A 22497-nucleotide genomic window follows, 5' to 3' on the forward strand; every position below is an offset into this window, starting at 1 on the left:
CCAGCCCCGCACCCCATGGGGGTGCCCCTCCCCAAGGAGCTAGGACTGCTCCCCAGCCTGTGGGGCAAGATCTGCCAGTACCTCCAGGGACGGGAAGCGTGGGACCGGCGCCTGGATGAGCTGAACCTGCTGCAGCAGAAGAGGTAGGTGACGCTCGGCCCCCGCGGGCCCCCGCCACTGCTGCTCTCTGTCTTCCTCAGCCGCCACCCTCTCGATGCCCAAACTGATGAGCTTGCTTTGGAGCCGGCCCCGAACCGCGATTTTCAGTTCAGTTCTTGGAAGGAGTATTTATTTTTGAGGGGGCGGCAAGGAAGCTCCAAAGTTTCCCGAAAAGTCAGTCTCCGAGCCCTTGGAAGTCCAGGTGGAGTAGAAACCGCCCCGCCGATTGGATAAGACTCGGGCTGCATCCCGAAGGCATCTCCTCCGACCTCGGACTAGGAACATTCTGCTCTGGGGAGACAAGATGCTCTGGTCAGAGGTGGGGAGGGAGGGAGGGGAGGCTTGCGATGGATAACCACAGTCCCAGCCTCTGATCATTATAGAGGGCCAAGACTCCCAGCTGCCCTGGAGGGCCACCGGACGGGCTCTCCCCCATTCCTGGAACTATCTCCCTTCTCTGCTCCCGACCAGCGACTTCCCGCTCTTCCTCCCAGAGCTCCCCCCCCAAAAAATCCTACCTCCCGGATACTTTCTTTAACCCCCATAATTCAAGTGCTTTCCCTCTTTTCATTATTTCCCACTTCCCTCTGTTGCTAGCTTTGTAGATATTTGTTTGCATGTGGTCTGCCTCTTAGACTGTAAATTCCTTGAGGGCAGGGACTGTCTGGCTTCCTTCTGGATCTCCTCTGCTTGGCACTTGCTGGCACCTTGCAAGTTAGACAAATATGTGTTAAGTGGAATTGAATGGTGTAAAGGAGCTTGAGCTGTCTCCTGAAGAGCTTCTTGAGGACAGAAACCAAGCTACTTTAGGTTTGTGTGTATATCCTTGCACATAGTAGGTGCTTTTAAACAAATTTTTGAACTAGAAATAAAACCGACTTATGTGTTCAGAAGACCTAGGTCCAAGTCCTTTCTATTTACTGGCTGTGTGACCAAGGGTGATTCACTTTATGTCCCTCAGTCGCTTGTTTCCTTATTTATAAAATGGGAAAAAATATTTTCAGTACCCTAACTCTAGGGATTGTTGAGAACAAATGAAAAAAAATTAATATGAAATCACTTCCTAGTTGTAAACTACTATTATTCTCAGCTCTCTTTATATTCTTTATACTCCCAGATAGAATTTCTGGCAGTCTGGAGTCTGCCTTCAGTTAGCTTTGATCCTTTTGCAGATCCCTGAGGCTTTCCCACCATTGTTTCCACCCACCACCCCCTCTCCTCTGGGGACCTCTGGGACTCCCTGCTCTGGAAGGAAAGGAGAGGAGTGGTTCTCTGTGAGTGAGTGTGTGTGTGTGTGTGTGTGTGTGTGTGTGTGTGTGTGTGTGTGTGTGTGTGTGTGTGTGTGTGTAGGGAGGGGATATTGGACTCCAAAGAAGTGATCTTTCAAATGCCTTACTACCTCCTTCCTACACCCTAATCTTCCTCCCAACCAGGCAACAGGAGTTAGTCACGTTCCCTATTTGATAGGGACTTCCCCAGACCCCTAAGAAGTCATAAAATGTTTCTATTCATAATAGAAATATTTGACTCCTCTTCCCCCTCCCCCTAGACTCTGGGTGTCTCTTTAGTTCCAAACTTGTCATAGTCAGGAAGGAAACTGGGCAATTGAAGCAGAATCCCCCTCTCCCTAGTTAATCACCAGATAGTAGGGTTGGGTGGGCTTACCTTCTTTTTTTTATTTGTACTTCCTCTTCTCTCACCTCACTCCACCCAGATCTCTCCCCCTGGGCTGGAAGGGTGGGTGGGGGAGAAGATGTTTTGTGGATGAGATCTTGGGTTGACACAGGGGTGCTGTTGTTGGGGAACAGGTGATCACTAGTTCCATGGTCTATCCATGAGCTGGTGTGACACTCCCCCCCCCCCCCCCAAGAATGGGAGCGGAAAGTCCCAAGGGCTTAGAGTGGGGAGCCTTAATTTCCTGAGTTCTGGTTGAAAGCAGTGTGTGAGACCAGAATTGAAGCATATAGAGCCTGTCACTTGATTTCCTTCTATAGCTCCATTCTGGTATGGAGAAGACTTTGAGGAAAGGTACACTCACTGGATCTTTCTCTGCCTCCTTTTCTATCTAAAAATCACATTACCTGTTGAATAACCTTAGTGAGCCTCTGGAGGAGAGTAATAGGTAAAACTTCTGAGACCACAACTTTGCCCCTTCTGAGATAGTCTTTTCTTCAACCTGAACACCCACTTCAACCATTCATGTCCTTTTCTATTTCCCCTTTTTGTTGGCTTTCTACCTTAGCACTGTAAACTTTAATCCCTCTATTTTAGTTACTATATCATGGGACACTGATAGTGCCTTCTTCATCTATCAAAATAAAGGAATACTACTTAATATATCAGTATATAATATATATAATCAACATTTCCATAATGATTTGTGGTTGTTACAAAGTATTTTTCCCTGCTTACATTTTTGTATCCTTCACACATGTTAGGAAGGACCTCTGAAACAGAATCCCAGTATTTAAGACTGGAAACTAGGAGCTAGGATCTCAAACAGAGATTCTAAGTGGGAAAAATCTCTAGTAGAGCAGGAAAGACTTCATTTTATTTCATTTAAGCTTCTCTTCCTAATTTCCCCAATCGCCCCCCCACCCTTTTTTTTTTAGTTTTTTGCAAGGCAGTGGGGTTAAGTGGCTTGCCCAAGACCACACAGCTAGGTAATTAAGTGTCTGAGGCCTGATTTGAACTCAGGTCCTCCTGACTCCAGGACCCATGTTCTGTCCACTGTGCCATCTAGCCGCCCCTAATCGCCCCTTTCTTATCATTATGACCTATATTCATATGAATATAAATTCAGAGTGAGAAGGGACTTCCAAGGTCACTTAATCTAATCACTTCATGTTACAGATGAGGAAACTGAGACCTAGGGAAGTTGTGATTTGTGTAAGGTCTCACAGGGAATAATCAATAACCAAAGGTGGGATATGAACCCAGGACCTCTGAATCAATATTCTTTATGTTGTCTTCCCCCATTTGCTGAATGAATGGGAAATCAGCCTTCTAGACTAACTCTGGCCCCATCAGCTACCTTTAGTCTAGTGGGATTCAATTTGAGCTCCATAATTTTTTCTGATTCTACCCTCCTCCTGGGTCCTTTATTAAGGATAGCTGAAATAAACAGAAACAAAAGATTGAATGCATGTGAGCTCTTTATTGAGTAGGGCCAGGGAATAGCATCTACACTTAATAACATGTTTGTATACATTCAAATTTATCTGGCTGGGTCACCTTGAACAAATCTCTTCACTTCTTTGAGCTTCCCTGTTCCACCTGATGATCCATAAGAGCATAGAATTAGAGCTACAAGGGACACCAGAGATTCTCCCCCACATGAATGTGCTACATTCTCTTGGATTAGATACTTCCTTTTCCTACTGGATTGATGTCACTTCAGTTCATTGCTTTAACTTCTCTCTGTTGGTGGCCTAGTAATGGGGATGGGCTCATGCATGTTTTTGCATGTTTCTGTTTAAGTCCATAGGGGGGTGGTCTGTGATTCCCAGTGTGTTGTCTTCTCACCCAATTCAGATGACGCTGTATTTGATTTATGTTTACAATGTCTCAATGTCTCTATCTATGTCTTGGGAAAATGAGCTGAGGTTCAGAATGCAGTCTCAGATACTAGTGTCCTGGAAAAGCTGTTTACCTATGGCTCTTCATTTTTCCTTCTTAATCTCTGAGAACAGTCTGTACGGAAGCTGAAGTTGATGGTACTCTGCCCCCAACACCTCTCCCTGCTCCTTCCTCAAGAAAACAAACAAAAAGTTCTCAGTCAGGTGAGAATCAAAACTACTAGAGTAGTATGGGCTGCTAGAAACAGTTCTTTCTTGAAGTCTGCCACTAGGGACCTTAGGCAAATCATTGCACTTCCCTGGACTTCAGTTTTTTTATCTGTATAATGATGAGATTGGAATAGATGATCTATAAAGTTACTTTCCAGTTCTAATTACATGATCACCATGTGACCTTAAACTTAGTTATGGAAGCCTCAGTTTCCTTATCTTTAAAATGAGGTGAATAATATGTACCCTACCAACATCAGAGAGCCATCATATCAAGTGAGATAATGAAGATGAAATTACTTGGTAAATTGTTAATTATTTTTTTAGTAAATTTTATTTTATTTTTTCCAATTACATGTTAAGATAGTTTTTAGCATTCATTTTTTAATAAAATTTTGATTTCCAAATTTTCTCCCTCTCTCTCTCCCTTTCTTCCCCCCCCCTTCCCAGAAAGGCAAGCAATCTGAGATAGGCAAGCAATCTGAGATAGGCTATATGCATTCATGTTAAACATATTTCCACCTTGGTCCTGTTGTAAAAGAAACAGAACAAAAGGGGAAAACTTCAAAAAACAAAAATAAAAAATGAAAATAGTATTAACTGCATTTAGCCACCATAGTTCATTCTCTGGATGTGGATAGCATTTTCTGTCACAGGTCTTTTGGAATTGTCTTGGATCACTATATTGCTAAGAAGAACTAAGTCATAGTTGATCATTGCACAGTTAAACTGCTAAATTTTATGTAAATATAAAGTCTTATCAATAATGCTATTGATCATATTAATTCTATCACATGTATAATGTATTGTGTAGTATTTATTAATAATAATCTCAGTCCCTATTTGGAGGCCCCAGTAGTCCACCTTCTTGTGTTCTAATCATTCCCTGCCCATACTTTGAACTAAAAGACCATATATACCCCTTCCTTCCTCACATACATATACCCACTAACATTACAAGTCCTGTTTACCTAGGCCCAATTGATGGGGGTCTATATTCTGCCCTGTCTCCAAGCAACAGAATAAACACATTACACTGTTGGACACAATGACACGGAACATCACACTTTCCTAAGAACTGAGATGGAAAAAAGCAAAGTGGAACATAGGGAAGAGGTCACAGGTGTTCAGGTGCCAGGTCTCACAGCCCCAGGAGATTAAGGGACAGGACCCCCGAGTTTGAACAGAAGATGTGAAGTGATTTATTAAGATTTCTCAGTTTTATGGAAGATGAAACTCCCATTTCTTAGGAAGAAGGAAAGAGTGTTTAATTAAATAAAGGTGTTTAATTAGGGTCAAGAATGGACTAAAGAACATTCTATGTCTTACCCAACATAGTGAAGTGGAAAGTGCACGGCTATTAAAAGTCAGAATATCTGGATTCATGTTCTGGCTGGGTAGCTTGCTTATTGTATGACCCAGGCATATCATTCAATCTGTCTCAGGCTCCTTTTCCTTGTCTGTAAAATGATACTAATAACATTTTTACCATAAATCACACAGAGTCATTTAAAGGAAGGCACTAAAGGCATTATATGAAGGCAATTTATTTATTATCATCATTATGGAGATAATAGTAAGCTTTACTCCTTACTAGTTTCTAAAAAGTTTCCTGAGGAGTAGTAAATATGGTTTGGCTTTATGTATCCCCAGCACTTAAGCATAGTGAATTTGGACATAAGTGTTTAATAACTATTTGGTATTTGTTGGTTTGAATTTAACTGGACTTTGGGGAAGGCGATGAGATGGGAGTGATTTCTAAGACAGGTTTCTAGTGCTCAGATAATATGATTCTACAGGCTCCAGAGAGAGCAGGGTGGGAGCTCTGTACACAGGATCTTAGATGTCTATCTATAAAGGTTAGCAAAAATAATCTGGTCAACACCCTCATTTTATGAATGAGGAAACTAAGGAACAACAGGTTAAGTTACTTGCCTATGGTCATAAAGGCAATAAGTGTCAGAGTTAGAACTGGAATTCAGATCCTCCGATTACAAAGTCAACACTCTTTCTACTGAACTATACTGCAACTTATTTAAGATAAGCTCATTCCAAGATCCAGTTCTGTTTTTTTTTCTGCTTTCATATTTCTTTCATCCATGAAAATTCATAGAATGAAATAAATTTCATAATGTTAGTACCCTTGTCATTTTCAGAATCCCTGTGGAGCTGATTATTGGGTCATTGAAGGGAACTTAGTTACCATCCTAAATTTCCTTCTTTTGGGGATTTTTCAGATTTACCAGAAAGAAGCTAAATGGATAGGGCTTTTGGTTGGTTTGAAATATTACTGATTCTGTCTCCCAGAAGAGAAATTCTACCTAGCTTCACTGTTAATGGGAATAATAATCTATAAAACACATAAGTCTTTAAGAATTATAATCGCTTTACATTGGATACTTACTCCTCCTCTGTCCTTCAAGGCAACCAAGAAGAAAGGCTAGGCAGTGGTAGAGGGAGGGAGGCAAATATTCTGTCATTCCAAGAGAGTTGGGGCAAAGTAAAGAATAAAAGTTAGTAGCATTTAGAACCATTTTTGAACCTGCCTCTGCATTCTTTTAAAAAGAAACTACTTTATTCATTTACTTATTTGATACCACCCCTCCCCAGCCATTAGATGGGTCATGAAAGAGTAGAGAGATATTCTCTTCTGTGAGTCTATTGTCTCCTAAAGCAAGATATGGCCAATCAAGAAGGAGCAGGGGTTAAATGGAGAATAGAATTTAGGAGCCTCTAATACTATTTTGATACTTATCCCTGCATTTTTTCTTGCTCTTCATTCAATGAATTCATTTCATTCATATCTTAAGAGAGTTAGGCCACATTCAAATAGGTTGTTGTTCCTGTGACACTGCCTAGCCTCACCCCTCCACTTTGAGTGTCCTCTAGTTCCAATCTTTTAAAGCTCCCAAATTCCAAATTTTCAATCTTACTTTCTTTCCCTCCTTCTTCCCTCGAAACTATAGTCTTACACAAGAACAACTTTTAACCAGCTCAATGTGACTCAACCATGTTATATGGTTGCCAAAAACAGCGACTGCAATTGTAGGCTCTGTTAATAGAACTATAGTGCTCAGAACAAGGAAACTTCATTGTACTCTGCCCAAGTCAGACTGCATCTGGAAGACTATATTCAGTATGTGATGGTGTACTTTAAAAGGAATATGGGACAATTATTAAGGGAAAGGTGACCAGAAAAGTGATTTATTTGAAAACATATGGAATGATTAACCAATCTACAACTATGGATTCAGCATCCATTAGGTTCTGGAGATACAGAGACAAATTATGAAACATTCCTCCCTCAAACATCATCATGAAGGTAATCATAAGCTACATTACTCCTACACAGTGATAGGAATGGGGAAGGTTGAGTAGGGATGAATAACTTGGGGAAAAGAAAGGAGATGATTTTACATTGAGGGGGAGATAAATGATCACAGCCTTCAGATATTTTAAAGAGCACCATTTAGAAAAGGAATTAGACTTATTCTATATAGCTTCAGAGGGAAGTGATTGAAAGGGAGACAAATTTCATGGCAGGATAAGGCAGCTCTAATAAGTCAGAGGCTATCTGATAATGCAGCAGGCTTTTTGGGAAGCAGTGACTTCCCTGTCAACAGACATGTTTGAACAGAGGCTAGACCACCTGTTAGGGATAGAATAAGAAGTTGGACTAGCTACCATTAGCAGGGCAACTAATTGGTCCAATGGATAGAATACTAGCCTTGGAATCAGGAGGATGGGAGTTCAAATCCCAACTCAGAAACTGGTTGACCTTGAGCAAGTCACTTAACTCTGATTACCTCACATTCAGGGTCATCTCCAGTCATTCTGATTCATATCTGACCATTGGACCTAAATAATTCTAGAGGAGAAAGTTACTTAGCACAGCACCCCCTCATTCCAATCCAGTTCACTTGTCATGGTATTATCTCCCTGATGTCATAGTCTTCTTCCAGAATGAAGGGAAAACATTATTATTCAATCCCTTCCCACACTAAATTTTCAGTGACCCTTTCATCCCAAGCTCCAGGTCCCCTGAACTAGGTTCTCTTTCCCCACATTCCCTCCCTCCTCCACTAATAATAATAATAATGGTTGTAAATTGGGAAGGGGCTTATATATCCTGGGACAGGGAAACTGGAGAGGACCTGGATAGAGATGACAGAAATGACTAGATCCTTTGGATATCCATACACAGAACATGCTCCTGTAGTGTCTGACTAGCAGGTCATAATAGAATAGCATTAGGCTAGATAGGAGGTGTACATTTTTAGTGAAAGATCTGCTTTTAATTGGGCAACTAGCCAGTTCAAATGTAAAATAATTAGGCTAACTGATCTCTTAAGATCTTTCTTTATTCTTTCCAATGATACTTCTTTACATTGTTCTGTCCTGAGAGAAGGAGGGGACAGAAATGTGGGGAAAACAACTTGAATGAATAAACTAAAGAAGGAATCTGAATGGCAGCTATACTCAATTGGGAACAGATCATGCCATGATGTCCATCCCCAGAAAGCAATAGGAAGGAACTATGATAGATTTAAGACTTGATTTTAGATATGATACCATGGTTAGATGAGGAAAATAGAAATTTTGAAGTTGTTTCTTCTCTCTCTTTTTTGTTCTTTTCCCTTTTGTAGGTATCTGGTATAACTAGGATAATGTTGTTATTTCAGTATTTTAAGTTATTGCCCATTGTTTTCTGAAAATCCTAACTTTTGTATATTATATTCATTGAATTGTCAAATTTTAAAAAAAGGAAAGAAAAATATTAATTTGGTGACCTATCTCTAGATTGGCCTTAGGATGCCCTTAGGATGCTTTAAATGGCAGTCAAATTTGGAGACATTTTTTCCTGGACCATACCTGAATCTTTTCAAGAATTCATTATCACTCCCCTTTTCCCCATATCACAATGTGATTGATTTAAGATGAAGGTCACAATTATGCCCAAAGGGCAACAAAAATGTGCATACCCTTTGATCCAGAAATACCACTACCGGGTCTATACCCCGAAGAGATTATGAAAAAGGGTAAAAACATCACTTGTACAAAAATATTATAGCAGTCCTATTTGTGGTGGCAAAGAAATGGAAATTAAGTAAATGCCCTTCAATTGGGGAATGGCTTAACAAACTGTGGTATATGTATGTGATGGAACACTATTGTTCTATTAGAAACCAGGAGGGATGGGAATTCAGGGAAGCATGGAAGGATTTGTATGAACTGATGCTGAGTGAGATGAGCAGAACCAGAAAAACACTGTACACCCTAACAGCAACAATGGGGGTGATGATCAACTTTGATGGACTTGCTCATTCCATCAGTGCAACAATCAGGGACAATTTTGGGGTATCTATGATGGAGAATACCATCTGTATCCAGAGAAAGAATTGTGGAGGGGCGGCTAGGTGGCGTAATGGATAAAGCACTGGCCTTGGAGTCAGGAGTACCTGGGTTCAAATCCGGTCTCAGACACTTAATAATTACCTAGCTGTGTGGCCTGGGGCAAGCTACTTAACCCCATTTGCCTTGCAAAAAACCTAAAAAAAAAGAATTGTGGAGTTTGAACAAAGACCAAAGACTATTACCTTCAATTTAGGGGGGGAAAACCCATTATCTTATTTAATTTTGCTATCTCTTATACTTTATTTTCTTCCTTAAGGATATAATTTCTCTCTCCTCACATTCAAATTAGATCAATGTATGCCAGGGAAACAATGTAAAGACTAACAGACTACCTTCTGTGGGGGGAGGGAAGCAAGAATAGGGGAAAAATTGTAAAACTCAAAATAAATTAAAAAATCTTTCTAAAAGAAAGATGAGGATCACAGATCTAGCCTTAAAAGGAACCTCAAAGGAGAACTAGTACAACTTTCTCCTTTTATAATTGGAAAAACTAGGGAGGTTAATTGACTAGGGATGGTTAATCAGAGAAGCAGTGAACATCAAAGGTGAGATTTGAATCCAGCCCTCTGACTCCAGAGCCAGGTCTACTGTGGTAGGTATATAACTACCTTATATGCCACAAAATCAGGAGGACCAATGTCTTTATCCATATGAATAATTGTCTGTAATAAGCTATCAATAAAGTCTTGACTCCTGTAGAAAAGACCAAGTTTCTCAGAAGAGAGAAAAACTAGATTGAGGTAAACTGGAAAGAAAATAATCTGGAGAAAAGAGAAAGTTTAATTTATAAAAAGAATAGGATTCAAGGAAATAGTTTTTAGTCTTCCCTAGGAGAGGAAAGTTTAGCCTGAACCAGGAGATACAGATTTGAACTTGGCAAAGTCTTTTTCTAGACTTTTCTAGAAATAGAAAAATGAGCCTTGGACACAAAATAGGTACAATCTAAAAATGATTAGGAGAGGGATAGACGGGGGTATCTAGAATTTGGGAGAATTATAGGAAGTACCTACTAATGGGTGCAAATCTGAATGTGAATATACTTTGTATATCTGTAATTGAGTACCTAAATATAGTTATTGAATGAATAATTAATGGATAAAGCATTTATTAAGAGCTTAGTATATGTGGAGCACTGTGGTAATCACTGGGGGTCACAAATAGTAAATTAAGACATCCTTTGCTCTCATGGAGCTCACATTCTTATGGGGGAGACAATGCATATATATATATATATATATATATACACACACACACACACACACACACACACACACACACACATGCATATATATGTGTAACACACATATGAATGTAAGATTTCAGCTATAAGTTCAGGAGCAAAGCAAAACAAAGCAAACGTTAATATCTATTCTTTAATGCCATTTTCAATGATAAAATCCTTTCGGTTCCTGATGTTGAACTATCTGACAGGTCCAAGGACTTTGGTGGCAAAGCTTTGTTTTCCTGAATATTCAGTGCAGGTGCCTGTAAACCTTTTGATAGCTATTGCCAGACTGTATTACTACAGGGGTTGCCTGTGAAAAGAATTCACTTTTGGAGAATTCTTTCACTCTTCCAGGGTCACGTCTGAGAGCACCGGCATGAAAGGTTTGCTGTTCCCAAGACTTCTGGGTTCAAGGACCCAGACTGTCCTTATTACAATTGGAGGAGACATGGTAGCCAAAATGGTTGCAGTTGTGATGGTCTAAGCTGCCAGGCAATGTTGGCCCCTTTCATTTACCACTCCTCAATGAACCCCACTGTCACACAGCCAGACCTGCCTTTTGTAGGTGGTGGCAACTGCTCAGGGAGTGGTGGGGAAAGCTAACCTTTTTTTGCACAGCAATGATGTCAAGGCTAACAGGATAAATGTGAGAATGTGTTCTGGGTGATGATGCTACTTATATAACTTCCATATGCATATGCTTATTAGTAACAACTGGTCAGGGTCTGTGTTGGTGAGAGGAGAAGTTTCCTCCCCTAATGACATACTCCTTCAGTAAGGACCACAGGGACTGGGTTGGAAGTATCTTCAGTGATTCCAGGAGGCATCATCTTTCTCAAGGCTTTTGCTTTCAGAGTCCTGGGCTATCTTCTTCAGAGTCAGAGGGGTGGATATGATTAATAAGATGGTGGTGGGGACATGACTTGCATGGCAAACTCCCCCCCCCCCCCAATTGTGTGTTGCCCTTTAGGGTATCCTGATGCTTTAGTTGGGCTGGCCATATTATTACCCATAAACATTTTTCATTCCTGCAGTGAATACTCATTGCATTGTTTTTCTAAGTGTGTTTTGCTGGTGACTTAGTAGCCGGAAGGGAAAGGGGGAAAGGTTATGTTTTTGAGGCTATCAGCTCAAGATGATTGCTCTGCTTGCCAAGCCTCTTTTCCTTCTCTGATCAGAGGAAAGAACGAAAGAGAAGATGATGATATTAAACTTTGAGGAATGAATGCAGAGAGATTTTGAGACCCATAGGGAAAAAGAATTTTTTTAAAAGCCTAGCTTTACAAATAGTTTATCATTTGATTCTCATAATATCCTTCTGAGTGCAGTAGGTTCTATTATTACACTATTTTACAGATGGGAAACTGAGGCAAACAGGAGATAAAATGACTTGCCCAGGGTCAAACAACTATTACGTATTTTGAGTATGGGTTTGAATTCAGTTCTTCCTAATATCAGTCCCATTGTTTTATCTACTATGCTACCTAGCTGCTTCTAAAATTGTTTAAATATGAAAGGGAATAGAAATTTTCACAGTATCTACTATGTGCCAGAGACTACTAAGCTCTTTTTATATAAAAAAATTCTTCTAACAAGTCTGTGAGGTAGGTGCTGTTATTATCCCCACATTACATTTGAGGAAACTGAGGCAGACAGACATTAAGTGAATTGCCCAGGATTATTTCAGGTCCAGTACTCTATTCACTGTGCCACCTATGGAGCCTGTGATCTATCTAGCTGCCACGAGCTTATCTACTTTAAGTCTAGGCAATAGCAAGGACAATTGGGAAAGGCCAAGAGAAAAAAAGGTTAGGACCCTTTTGTGTGGTGATGGGTAACATTAGAATTGAATGCTTTCTGAAGAGCTGCAGAGCAGCTGGGGTGATACAGTGTGAATTTATAAAAGTTGAAATCAGATTGAGGTCATGACTTTCTCTTAACCACTTTCTGTAGCCCTGAAGCAGAAACAGAAATTGTGTGGTAGAGGTTTCCTAGAGATAAAGATTTACAAGGTATTCTAAGGTGGTAATTAGTGAAAGATTAAAATAGCAAAGGCTTGCTATGGAAATAAGTGATACCTGAGTAGAAAAGATGCAGAAAGAACACTAAATATGGGATCAGAGAAGCTGGATTCCATTCCCAGCTCTGCATTTTCTATCTGTTGTGATGTGAGGCAAGTTGATCTGCCCTGGTCTCAGTTTCCACATGTATAAAATGAGAGAATTGCAGTCTATCGATGGTGTCAAACTCAAAAGATACAGGATCACTAAACTGGGGACTCAGATTACATAAGGATCTCTGCAGGTGCAGATCGGCTTAGAAATGACATACTTATTTTATTTGTATTCTATTGACTTTTTATTTTGCTACACATTTTCCAGTGATATTTTCACCTGATGCTAGTAGAGCTGGGAGTATTGTAAACAGTTTGTTTGCCACATCGAGATCAGTTGACTTCTGACATCCCTTCCAGTTCTAAATTTAAGACCATATGATCTTCTCTCCCCACCCCTTCCATTATTCTCTTTCCTTCATACGTTTGCTACCCTAGCCTCTAAGGAGAGCATGTAAAGGATCAATGTTTGAAGAGGAAGACAAACAAGAAGGTTCAGTAAAGTGGAGCTAAGAAACCCTGTTTTTTAGTTTCACCCAACTTGCAGATTTGGCCAACGATAGCCTATGAACATACATAAGATAGTGTCTAACCTCTGTGATTGTTGCTTGGTTGTTCAGCTGTGTCTCATTCTTTTTGATTCTGTTTGGGGTTTTCTTGGAAAAGATATGGGAATGGTTTGCCATTTCCTTCTCTGGCTCATTTTATAGATGTGTAGACTGAGGTAAATAGGATTAAGTGACTTGCCCAGGGTCACACAGCTAGTAAGTGTCTGAGGCTAAATTTGAATTCAGATAGATGAGTCATCCTGACTTCAGGCCTGTCACTCTATCCACTGCACTCTATCCATAATCATTATCATCATCTTCATCATCCTAGCAAGCATTTAAGTAGCTTGTTAAGGTTGCAAAGTGCTTTGCACATATCTCATTTTATTCTCATAATACTTCAAGAGGTAGATACTATCATTTCTATTTCACAACTGGAGAAACTGAGGTTAGGGGACTTGGCCAGATGATACAGTTAGTAAATGAATGGCTAAGATCAAATTTGAACTTAGGTCTTCCTGAGTACAAGTTCAATGCTCTATGATGCCACTAGTTGCATCTTTATGGTAAAGGAAAAAATTAGTTTTGAGACACAATTCATCTAACAAGGCAGATTTATAAGTGAACATGAATTTGGAATAATTCCTTTGCCATGTTAGTTCAAAATGATAGAAGACATAAAGTTTTGACTACCTTACTCCTTAGATAAGTGGTAAAGACAAGCTGACTATATTGACTCATTGGATAACTTGCTTCATAGAAGTTTGCCCTCTTCCCTCATTGAATGATGTTGGGGATCCTAGGACAACTGATATATATATATATATATATATATATATATATATATATATATATATATATATGTGTGTGTATTTTACATATATTTTATATATATTATATATATGTAGTCTAGTCATATTAAAGTCATACCCAGACTTCTTCCTTCACTGAATCTTAGTCTCATCTTTCTAAATGGCCATTCCTATAGGATCTGGGAGTCTCCACTGCTCTTAGCTGCCAAGGAGAATGATATTCGAGCACTGACCAAGCTTCTCAAGTATGAAGTCTGTGATATATACCAGAGAGGTGAGGAACTGGTTGCCCTTCACTGACCTTGATCTTCCCCTGCCCACCCAGAACAACCCTTTCTCCCTGACTTCCCTTTAATGAATCTTAACTTGAACTTATTGACTCAGTAACCCCAATCTTATGTGCTAACATAAAGGTCCTGAGGTAGTTATGACACTACTTCTCTTCTCCAACCTCAGGAGCCCTTGGGGAGACAGCATTACATGTTGCTGCCCTCTATGACAATTTGGAGGCAGCCAAGTTATTGATAGAAGTTGCACCTGACCTGGTGATTGAACCTATGACATCTGAGTTATATGAAGGTGAGAGGGCATGGGGTAAATGAGGAGGGGGGACAATCAAGAATCTGGAGCTATACATACTATGACCATTGTCATGCCTCCCCATTCCATTAGAACCCAGTGATTTCCTCTTGAAGTGTCTAAACTTTGTTCTCCCTTCCAATGCCCTTATCCAGTAATGAAGGTGCTATCTCTCCTAATTGTGTTCCGCTGAAAAGTCAAGGGGCTGGGGATCAGGTAGGAAAAGGGAAAGAAAAGGGGCTAGGGAAGGGACTAGGTTAGGTTACTTGGAGACCTTAGAGTCTCTTAGAGGGAGAAGATGGGGTGGTGTCAGTTAATTTTCTTTCCTTAGTACAGTATTCCCTAACACATCCTTTGCTTCTCCTTTTTGCTAAGCCTTCCTTGCTGAGACTCAGTGCCCCTTGTCTGAGGTTCAAAAGGGGGGGGGGGATGATTTGGGAAGAAATGTTTTTTTTTCTGCATTTCTTGAGAAAATTTTCCTTATCTGGGAGGGTAACATGGAGGTCAGTTCCCATATCTAAGATGATCTCCTTGTGTGGGGGGGTGCAGGCCAAACTGCGCTTCACATAGCGATAGTGAACCAGAATGTGAACTTGGTGCGAATTCTACTTACCTGCGGTGCCAGCGTCTCTGCCCGAGCCACTGGGATGGCCTTTCGCCAGAACCCTCACAACCTCATCTACTTTGGTGAGAGTGAAAACCAGGGTGGTGAAGGAGGTGAACAGGGATGGGGGTGGACAGGGAAGGCAATGGAAAGGATGCAAGCAAGGATGAAGGAGAAGTACAAAGAAGATTGGGAAGGAAAAATGCTATGAAGGAGGTTAATTTCATTTGCTTGGGGAAGGTCAAGCCTTGGGTCAGTCTTCATGGATCCATAGATTCCTTGGAAGAGCCCTTTATTTCCTCTGTATTCTCTCTACCCATGTACTGTTATCTCCCTTGTTCCTTTATGTAATTCCATTTCCCTTCCCCCCTTCCACCAATTCTAATCTCCCACTATTAGCCAATCATTGCCATAATTTCTGCACTTTTGTACAAGAGTCCTGAACCTCATTTGTAAAAAGGAAGGAGTTTTTCTTTCTGGGAAGTACTTGTCTGATGGAAGAGAGATTCCCTATTTTTCAAATTTTAATAATGGAAATAAAGCAATTAGATGCCTGTGATCATTCCCATCCCTAATCTCTACTGTGGTGATCCTCTTCTGCCCAGGAGAGCACCCTTTGTCCTTTGCTGCCTGTGTGGGCAATGAAGAAATTGTTCAGCTACTTATTGAATTTGGAGCTGACATCCGGGCCCAGGACTCCTTGGGTAAGAACTGGCATAAGCAAAGAGGTGGTGGGATTTTGAAGGCCGTGTTAGAACTGGGACACAACTGAAACCACATGGGACAAAGAGGAATGGATTAACAAGAGGTCAGTGGCTTTTAAGACACGCCCCCCCATATCATATCCTCTCTCCAGGAAATACAGTGCTTCACATCCTAGTATTCCAGCCCAACAAAATGTTTGCCTGCCAGATGTATAATGCTTTGCTAGCTTATGATGAGCGGAGTGGTCACATGAAGTCCTTAGACCTCATCCCTAACCACCAAGGCCTCACTCCCTTCAAGCTGGCTGGTGTCGAGGGGAACACTGTGGTAAGAGATGCTCCCCCTCAAAATCAGGGCCCCAAACCTGTGCCTACATGGGCAAGAACAACCCCTTGATGCTTATCAAGAGAAAAATAGTTATGGAATATAGATTTTAGCTGTAAGCCTAAATTTAAATTTCTTCCTCAATTCATTCCTTTTCTCTTTCCTGTTTTCCACCCTGTTTCTTTGTTGCCCATCTCAAAGTTTGGGAAGTTATGACCATTTTGGGGATGTCAAGGATGGACAGGCTGACCTTCAGGAGTTCTTTGACTCAGTGATTCTTATCCCCTGTCCTTTAGATATTCCAGCACCTGCTGCAAAAAAGGAAGCATGTCCAGTGGACCTATGGACCATTGACTTCCACTCTGTATGATCTTACAGAGATTGACTCCTGGGGAGATGAGCAATCATTGCTTGAACTCATTGTCACAACCAAGAAGAGAGAGGTATAGTGGTAGTCCAGAGGGGAGGAAAGGAAAGGAGACATGAAAGAGTATCTCTATGTTCACATGTCCCCATACACACACCCAGTTTTCCATTCTCCTTCCTTGTAGGCCCGTCAGATCCTAGACCTGACCCCTGTGAAGGAGCTGGTGAGCCTCAAGTGGAGAAGGTTTGGGAGACCATACTTTTGTGTGCTGGGTGCCATCTATGTCCTTTACATGATCTGCTTCACCATGTGCTGTGTCTACCGGCCTCTCAAGCCACGGAACACCAATCGCACCAGCCTGCGGGACATTACACTTCTCCAACAAAAGCTCCTGCAGGTGATGATTGCCTCTGGAGAACAGAGAATCAAAGGATGATACATCACTGGCTCTCCCTTCTCCCAGATAAAAGATTATATGTGCTTATATTTCCACATGCACAGGCAAACTTGTATAACAAATATAACTTGTATAACAAATTTGTATAGCAAATGTATATACAATTTCTAAGGTACATATATACACACTCCTTGGAGTACTATTTAATAAATAAGATAAAAGTATTGAACCAAGCATGGGAAAGATAGGACAGAGTTGAGAGGCTGGTTTGGGAACTTCCTATTGATTATGGCTATTTCAGAATATATTAGAATAGGTAAATAGGTCTCCAGAGTATAATAGAGAGACTAGCTAGGTCTACAGAATATTATTGAATGGGTAGATAGGGCTCTATTCTTAAGAGTCTTCAGTTAAATTGGATAACTGTTTGTTGGGGATTGATGTAGAGAGGATTCTTTTGCAGAGGTAAATTAAATTATATGCTAGGTGGACCACAAAACCCTTGCTAATTCTGATATTCTATATGTGTATACATATGTATAATATACACATGCATGCACATTCCATTTTCCTTAAACTTCTGTTTTTCTTAGCAGGAGTCTTACATGACCCGGGAGGACAGTATCCGAATGGTGGGGGAGCTGGTTTCTGTCATTGGAGCTGTGGCCATCCTACTTCTTGAAGTGAGATGGGGGGGGATGATTGGAGTTGGTCTCCTATCAAGAGTTCTATATCATTTGTACATCCCTTATCCCTGTTTTCTGTTTCTTCTTTTAATTCATTCACATACTCAGATTCCAGACATCTTCCGAGTTGGGATTGCTCGGTACTTTGGACAAACTATTCTTGGAGGGCCATTTCATGCCATCATGTAAGTGACCACAGGAATCTCTCCAGCACCCTAATTTCAACTTCCCCTTCTCCACCAAGCCCTCCCTCCCAAAAATGACCTTTGGGCTTTAACTACTCCCCAAGTCCAGGAGTCCCATCTTCAGAGAATCTATCTGTTTGTATTGATGAAATATAGGTGCCTGAATTTGAAAACATGTGTATTGTGTGTATGTGATTATGTGTATATGATCATATGTGAACACACATACACACACACACATTACAGCCGAGGCCTGGTACAACCATCTCTTCACACGTGTACTGTTTTCTTTTCTCCTCCTATCCAAGTATCACCTATGCTTGTATGGTGCTAGTAACCATGGTGATGCGGTTCACCAGCACATCTGGGGAGGTGGTACCTATGTCTTTTGCCCTTGTGCTTGGCTGGTGCAATGTTATGTACTTCGCACGAGGATTCCAGATGCTGGGCCCTTTCACCATCATGATCCAAAAGGTCAGTGTTCCTCCCTCCAACTCCTGGGCTGGACAGCATCTCCTTTCTCCCCTATCACATCTGGCTATCTCAGAAAAGGGGAGAATTTGAGGAGGTTGGTTTCAGCATCTACTATATAAATTAGAATTTCATGCAGGTGACAGATAAATTTGGTGCTGCCCTGTCATGTTATTGGAGGAAGGGGGTAGTTAATCAGGAATAATTAGGAAAGGAGAAATTGTCTCATCCTTCCCTTCCATTCTCTGCCCCCTGCAGATGATTTTTGGGGATCTGTTGCGTTTCTGCTGGCTGATGGCTGTGGTTATCCTGGGATTTGCTTCTGGTAATATCTCTACTTATTTCAGGAATTGGGAAAAAGGAGAGAGAGAGAGAGAGAGAGAGAGAGAGAGAGAGAGAGAGAGAGAGAGAGAGAGACTCTAGGGGTCAACGATAATAGGCAATAGTAGAATCAGGGTAATTTTAAGTAAGAATGGGATAAAAGGAAAAATGATGGAAAGGGAAGAATCCAAAAAGACTGACTCAGTGAGGAGAGCATAGTTTTGATCCTAAGACCATGAGAGTTAGAAAGATAATGAAACAAAAGGTGAGATCAATTAGATACCAGTAGGTTAGAAAGATTGGAATAAGAATAAAATGCACAGGGAGATAAGGAAGGATAGGGATGTTGGGCAGGGTTGCCATCTTATGGAAAGTTAATATAATCAGAGATAAAGAGTTAAAGGCCTAAAATTGAAATATGACTGGCAAGGGTCACCTAGGAAATTGGTTGATGATTGCTTGAATCTAGTTGTCTCTTCTTCCTGGGCGGAGCAGCGTTCTATATCATCTTCCAGACGGAAGACCCAGATGAACTGGGCCATTTCTCTGACTACCCTATGGCATTGTTCAGCACCTTCGAGCTGTTCCTCACAATCATCGATGGTCCTGCCAACTATGATGTAGACCTGCCCTTCATGTATGGCATCACATATGCTGCCTTTGCTATTATTGCCACGTTGCTCATGCTCAACCTGCTCATTGCTATGATGGGTGATACCCACTGGCGAGTGGCCCATGAGAGAGATGAGCTCTGGAGGGCTCAGGTGAGCTCCTTTGTAGAAGATGTGTCTGTCCCCTTCTATCTAGACTTTTTTGACCTCAGGCACCTTAATCATTTCCTAGTTGCCCCTTTCCTCCTCTAAACCTGCACGATATACGAACTTCATTCTAACCACCAGCACATTTGGGTATAGGTTCAGACCCTTGGGAAAGGGATAATATGATTTCCTAGGAAGTATTTTTCTATTTCCTTTCCATTTTAGAGGGTTTTCCTGTAAAAGACAATTTGGAACAGAGAATTAGAAGGGACCTTGGAAGTCTTCTGGTCATAGATTTAAAGATGATTTAGGGTTTTAGAGGCTATCTAGTCTGATCCTTTAATTTTAGAGCCAAGAAAACAGAGGTCTAGGGACCTTGTCCAAGGTTATCCAGCTAGTAAATAGTAAAGCCAGACTTTAACCTCAGGTCTTGTGAATTCTAAAATCAGCCTTCTCTCCTGCATCAATTTGCAAGAGCAGAAGATTTCTTCTCTCTATCCAGCTCCTTAAGTCTAGATAGAGGGTTAAGGTCTTAGATAACAAAATTTTCTAAAAGAGCATCTAGTTAGAAAGGCATTCCTTGGACCTCTCACAAAAAGGATTTGATCACTGCTAAGAAGAGGGGTTTTGTTTTTCATTCTGTTTCTCCAATTCTTGATTTTTGCCTGAAAAATGGTACTTTTTCCTTTTTTTGAGGTCCATGAATTCTTTTTCATAGCCAATAAACTATGTGTTTAACTCTGGCACAAATTTTAGGGAAGGCTACTGGCCAAAAGATGTGGGTTAGAGTTCTGAATTCAGTTTCAGCCTCATGTCTGCCTTGATAAAATAGGAGTTAAAATGCCTTAACTAATTCAAAGAGCTGTGGTTGGAATATATTAGATAATGTATGCAAAGTGCCCTGCTTTGCAGTAACCCCATGTCATCCAATTAGAAGTAATAGCTGGGTGATATTATAAGAATTCATTTCTGGATTCTGAATTGGGATGGAATGGTATTAAGTGATGGTGAATTCTTACCAACATGAATGATGCCCAATTTTTCCTTATTGCACTTAAAAAGGTTGCTTATTTCTAGCTATTGTTCTTTCTATTTCTTGTCTTCCATCTTTTTCTCTATACTAGCATTCCTCTCAACCCTTTTGACAGTAATCCTTCCTTCCCCCCCACCCCCATTCCAGATTGTAGCCACCACAGTGATGTTGGAGAGAAAGCTGCCCAGATGTCTTTGGCCTCGATATGGAATCTGCGGTCGAGATTATGGGCTGGGAGACCGCTGGTATCTTCGGTGAGTTGAAGTGTATGAGCATGTGCCTGTAGGAATGTCAATACTTTTGTGGGTCCTTCTCTCTATCCAGCTCCTTGGGTCTATAGAGGGTTAAGTGTTTTGGATAACAGAATTTTCTAAAAGCATCTATTTGGAAAGCCATCCCCCCAACCTCCCACAAAAAGGGTGTGGTCACTGCTAAAAACAGGGATTTTGTGTTTTTTCCTCATTCTTGGGTTTCCTGAGACATAGGATTCCCCCCCCCCCTTCTTTTGAGGGCCTGAATCCTAGAGTTCACTCCTTTTCTATAGCCAATAAACTATGTGTTTAACTCTGGCACAAACTTGAGGACAGACCACTGGTCAGTAAGTGTTTGATTCAAACCTTAGATGTCTCTTCCATCCTCTCCATAGATTGGAGGATCGACAAGACCCAAGTCGACAACGAATACATCGATATGCCCATGCCTTCAGTTCTTTGGGGAATGATGATTTAGAGAAAGACTCACTGAGCAAAATGGACTTGACCCTTTCTTGTGGTCATCACCAACTAACAACACCCAACCCTTCCATTTCCCGAAGTACAACTCGAAGCAGTGCCAACTGGGAGAGACTTCGCCGGGGGACTCTGGGGTTAAACCTAAAAGGGGAGATCAACAGGGGCCTGGAAGATGAGGAGGGAAGAGTGTATCAAGTCTGAATATCTTCCATGGGAGCCCAATGAGTCTACCCCCTTTGCTCAGTGCTAATGAAAGGAGGCCATGGTTTTCGTCCTTTTGAGGGAGTTTGGATTGAGCCAGAGAGAATGCTTTTTAGGGTGTTTAGGCTCAGAAGGATCCAGATTCCAACTCATCCAGGTCTCACTGGGCATCTGGTGATTTAAACTGTATATCCATTCCTTCCTTTCACTACCCCCAATCCCCCAAATGTCCAGTCACTGTGGCAAACTTTCCCTCTCCTCAAGACCAAGCAGCTGAATACACTGCCAGAACAAAGCACTTTAAGGATGTTCTGCTGAGCATCCTCTCTCCACCCTTCTCAGGTACCCCTCATCCCTTATCTGGGATGGGCTTTCCCTTGCTAAGCTGGGTAATTGTAGGATATGAGAAGTAAATGTTGTGCAATTAAGTGAACAAGGAAAACAAAAAAAAAAAGACTTGGGTGTTATGGCTGGTACACAGACACCTACCCTGCTAAGGCATTATTTCTTCCAAAAAAATCGGCGCCCTAATCTCTAAAAAGTGTTCCGTGTTGACTTTCTCCAAAAATATTTCTAGTCCCTTTAACCTTTCTCTAGTCTCCTAGTTTCTTACTTACATTAGACCTCATCAGACCTCCATGATGGCAAAATCCCATTTTTCCCCTTTAATATGGCAGTGAGAGAACCATTATGGAGGAAAGAGTCCAAAGAATGAGACATGGATGGCGAAGTGAGGAGGGAATAGGTCCTTCCGCCTGAAATCAAGGCTCACACCGTTTGGGATCCTTTAATGGCTGTGTAGCCACAACTGTTTTCTGCCCAGGGCTCAGACTTCCACTAGGCCTGGCTGGCTCAGATGCTGCTGAAGCAGATCGATGTTATGGAGGAGTTTCTTCTGGTGTCCAGCCAGAGTGATGCCTAAGGCAGGCATATCCCTGGGAAAAGGAGGAATGGGGGTGATGCGGGACATATCCTCTCTACCTGCCTCCCTCGAGCTATAGATGCCTATTTCTGCTGCTTTTTCCTGGGAAAGTAGGGATTCTAGGGGAGGGAGTAGACCAGATACTCTGTTGAA

The 22497-nt window shown here is 41.3% G+C and overlaps 2 protein-coding genes and 1 long non-coding RNA gene across 7 annotated transcripts in view; 1 reads left to right on the forward strand and 2 right to left on the reverse strand.

The window, feature by feature from the left end:
• On the forward strand, positions 1-21495 carry LOC141492835 (transient receptor potential cation channel subfamily V member 6-like). Of its 4 annotated transcripts, none has more exons than XM_074193528.1 (15): positions 1-143; positions 14237-14334; positions 14517-14639; positions 15189-15326; positions 15849-15947; positions 16100-16275; positions 16569-16715; positions 16824-17036; positions 17633-17719; positions 17831-17907; positions 18216-18381; positions 18637-18703; positions 19195-19463; positions 20638-20744; positions 21137-21495. In XM_074193528.1, exons 1-15 carry the CDS (start codon positions 16-18, stop codon positions 21420-21422), a joined length of 2181 nt encoding a protein of 726 aa, XP_074049629.1. In that variant the 5' UTR covers positions 1-15; the 3' UTR covers positions 21423-21495. The 4 variants fall into 4 exon arrangements, with proteins under 4 accessions (XP_074049629.1, XP_074049628.1, XP_074049626.1 ...); XM_074193527.1 differs by having other exon boundaries at positions 16-143; positions 17630-17719; XM_074193525.1 differs by having other exon boundaries at positions 16-143; positions 17630-17907.
• On the reverse strand, positions 15820-20614 carry LOC141492836 (uncharacterized). The gene is made up of 3 exons (XR_012470060.1): positions 19136-20614; positions 16523-17049; positions 15820-16011 (listed from the first exon to the last, which is right to left on the reverse strand). It is a non-coding gene; the product is annotated as an uncharacterized LOC141492836 (long non-coding RNA).
• Positions 20626-22497, reverse strand: part of LOC141492834 (ephrin type-B receptor 6-like) — a 12228-nt gene continuing 10356 nt past the window's right edge. For both annotated transcript variants that reach the window (XM_074193524.1, XM_074193523.1), the window contains exon 16: positions 20626-22357. In XM_074193524.1, the coding sequence (XP_074049625.1) occupies positions 22249-22357 (109 nt within the window). In that variant the 3' untranslated portion in view covers positions 20626-22248. The remainder of the gene's footprint in view (positions 22358-22497) is intronic.

Source organism: Macrotis lagotis, chromosome 7 (assembly GCF_037893015.1).
Source record: "Macrotis lagotis isolate mMagLag1 chromosome 7, bilby.v1.9.chrom.fasta, whole genome shotgun sequence".
In the NCBI taxonomy this organism is placed as follows: domain Eukaryota; kingdom Metazoa; phylum Chordata; class Mammalia; order Peramelemorphia; family Peramelidae; genus Macrotis; species Macrotis lagotis.

Bases quoted from the DNA above. Each gene is read 5' to 3' on its own strand.
- LOC141492835 (XM_074193525.1), top strand. From the start codon at position 16: ATGGGGGTGCCCCTCCCCAAGGAGCTAGGACTGCTCCCCAGCCTGTGG. The intron at 14,335-14,516 runs GTGAGGAACTGG...CTCCAACCTCAG, and splicing joins CTGTGATATATACCAGAGAG to GAGCCCTTGGGGAGACAGCA. The intron at 16,276-16,568 runs GTAAGAGATGCT...CCTGTCCTTTAG, and splicing joins GTGTCGAGGGGAACACTGTG to ATATTCCAGCACCTGCTGCA.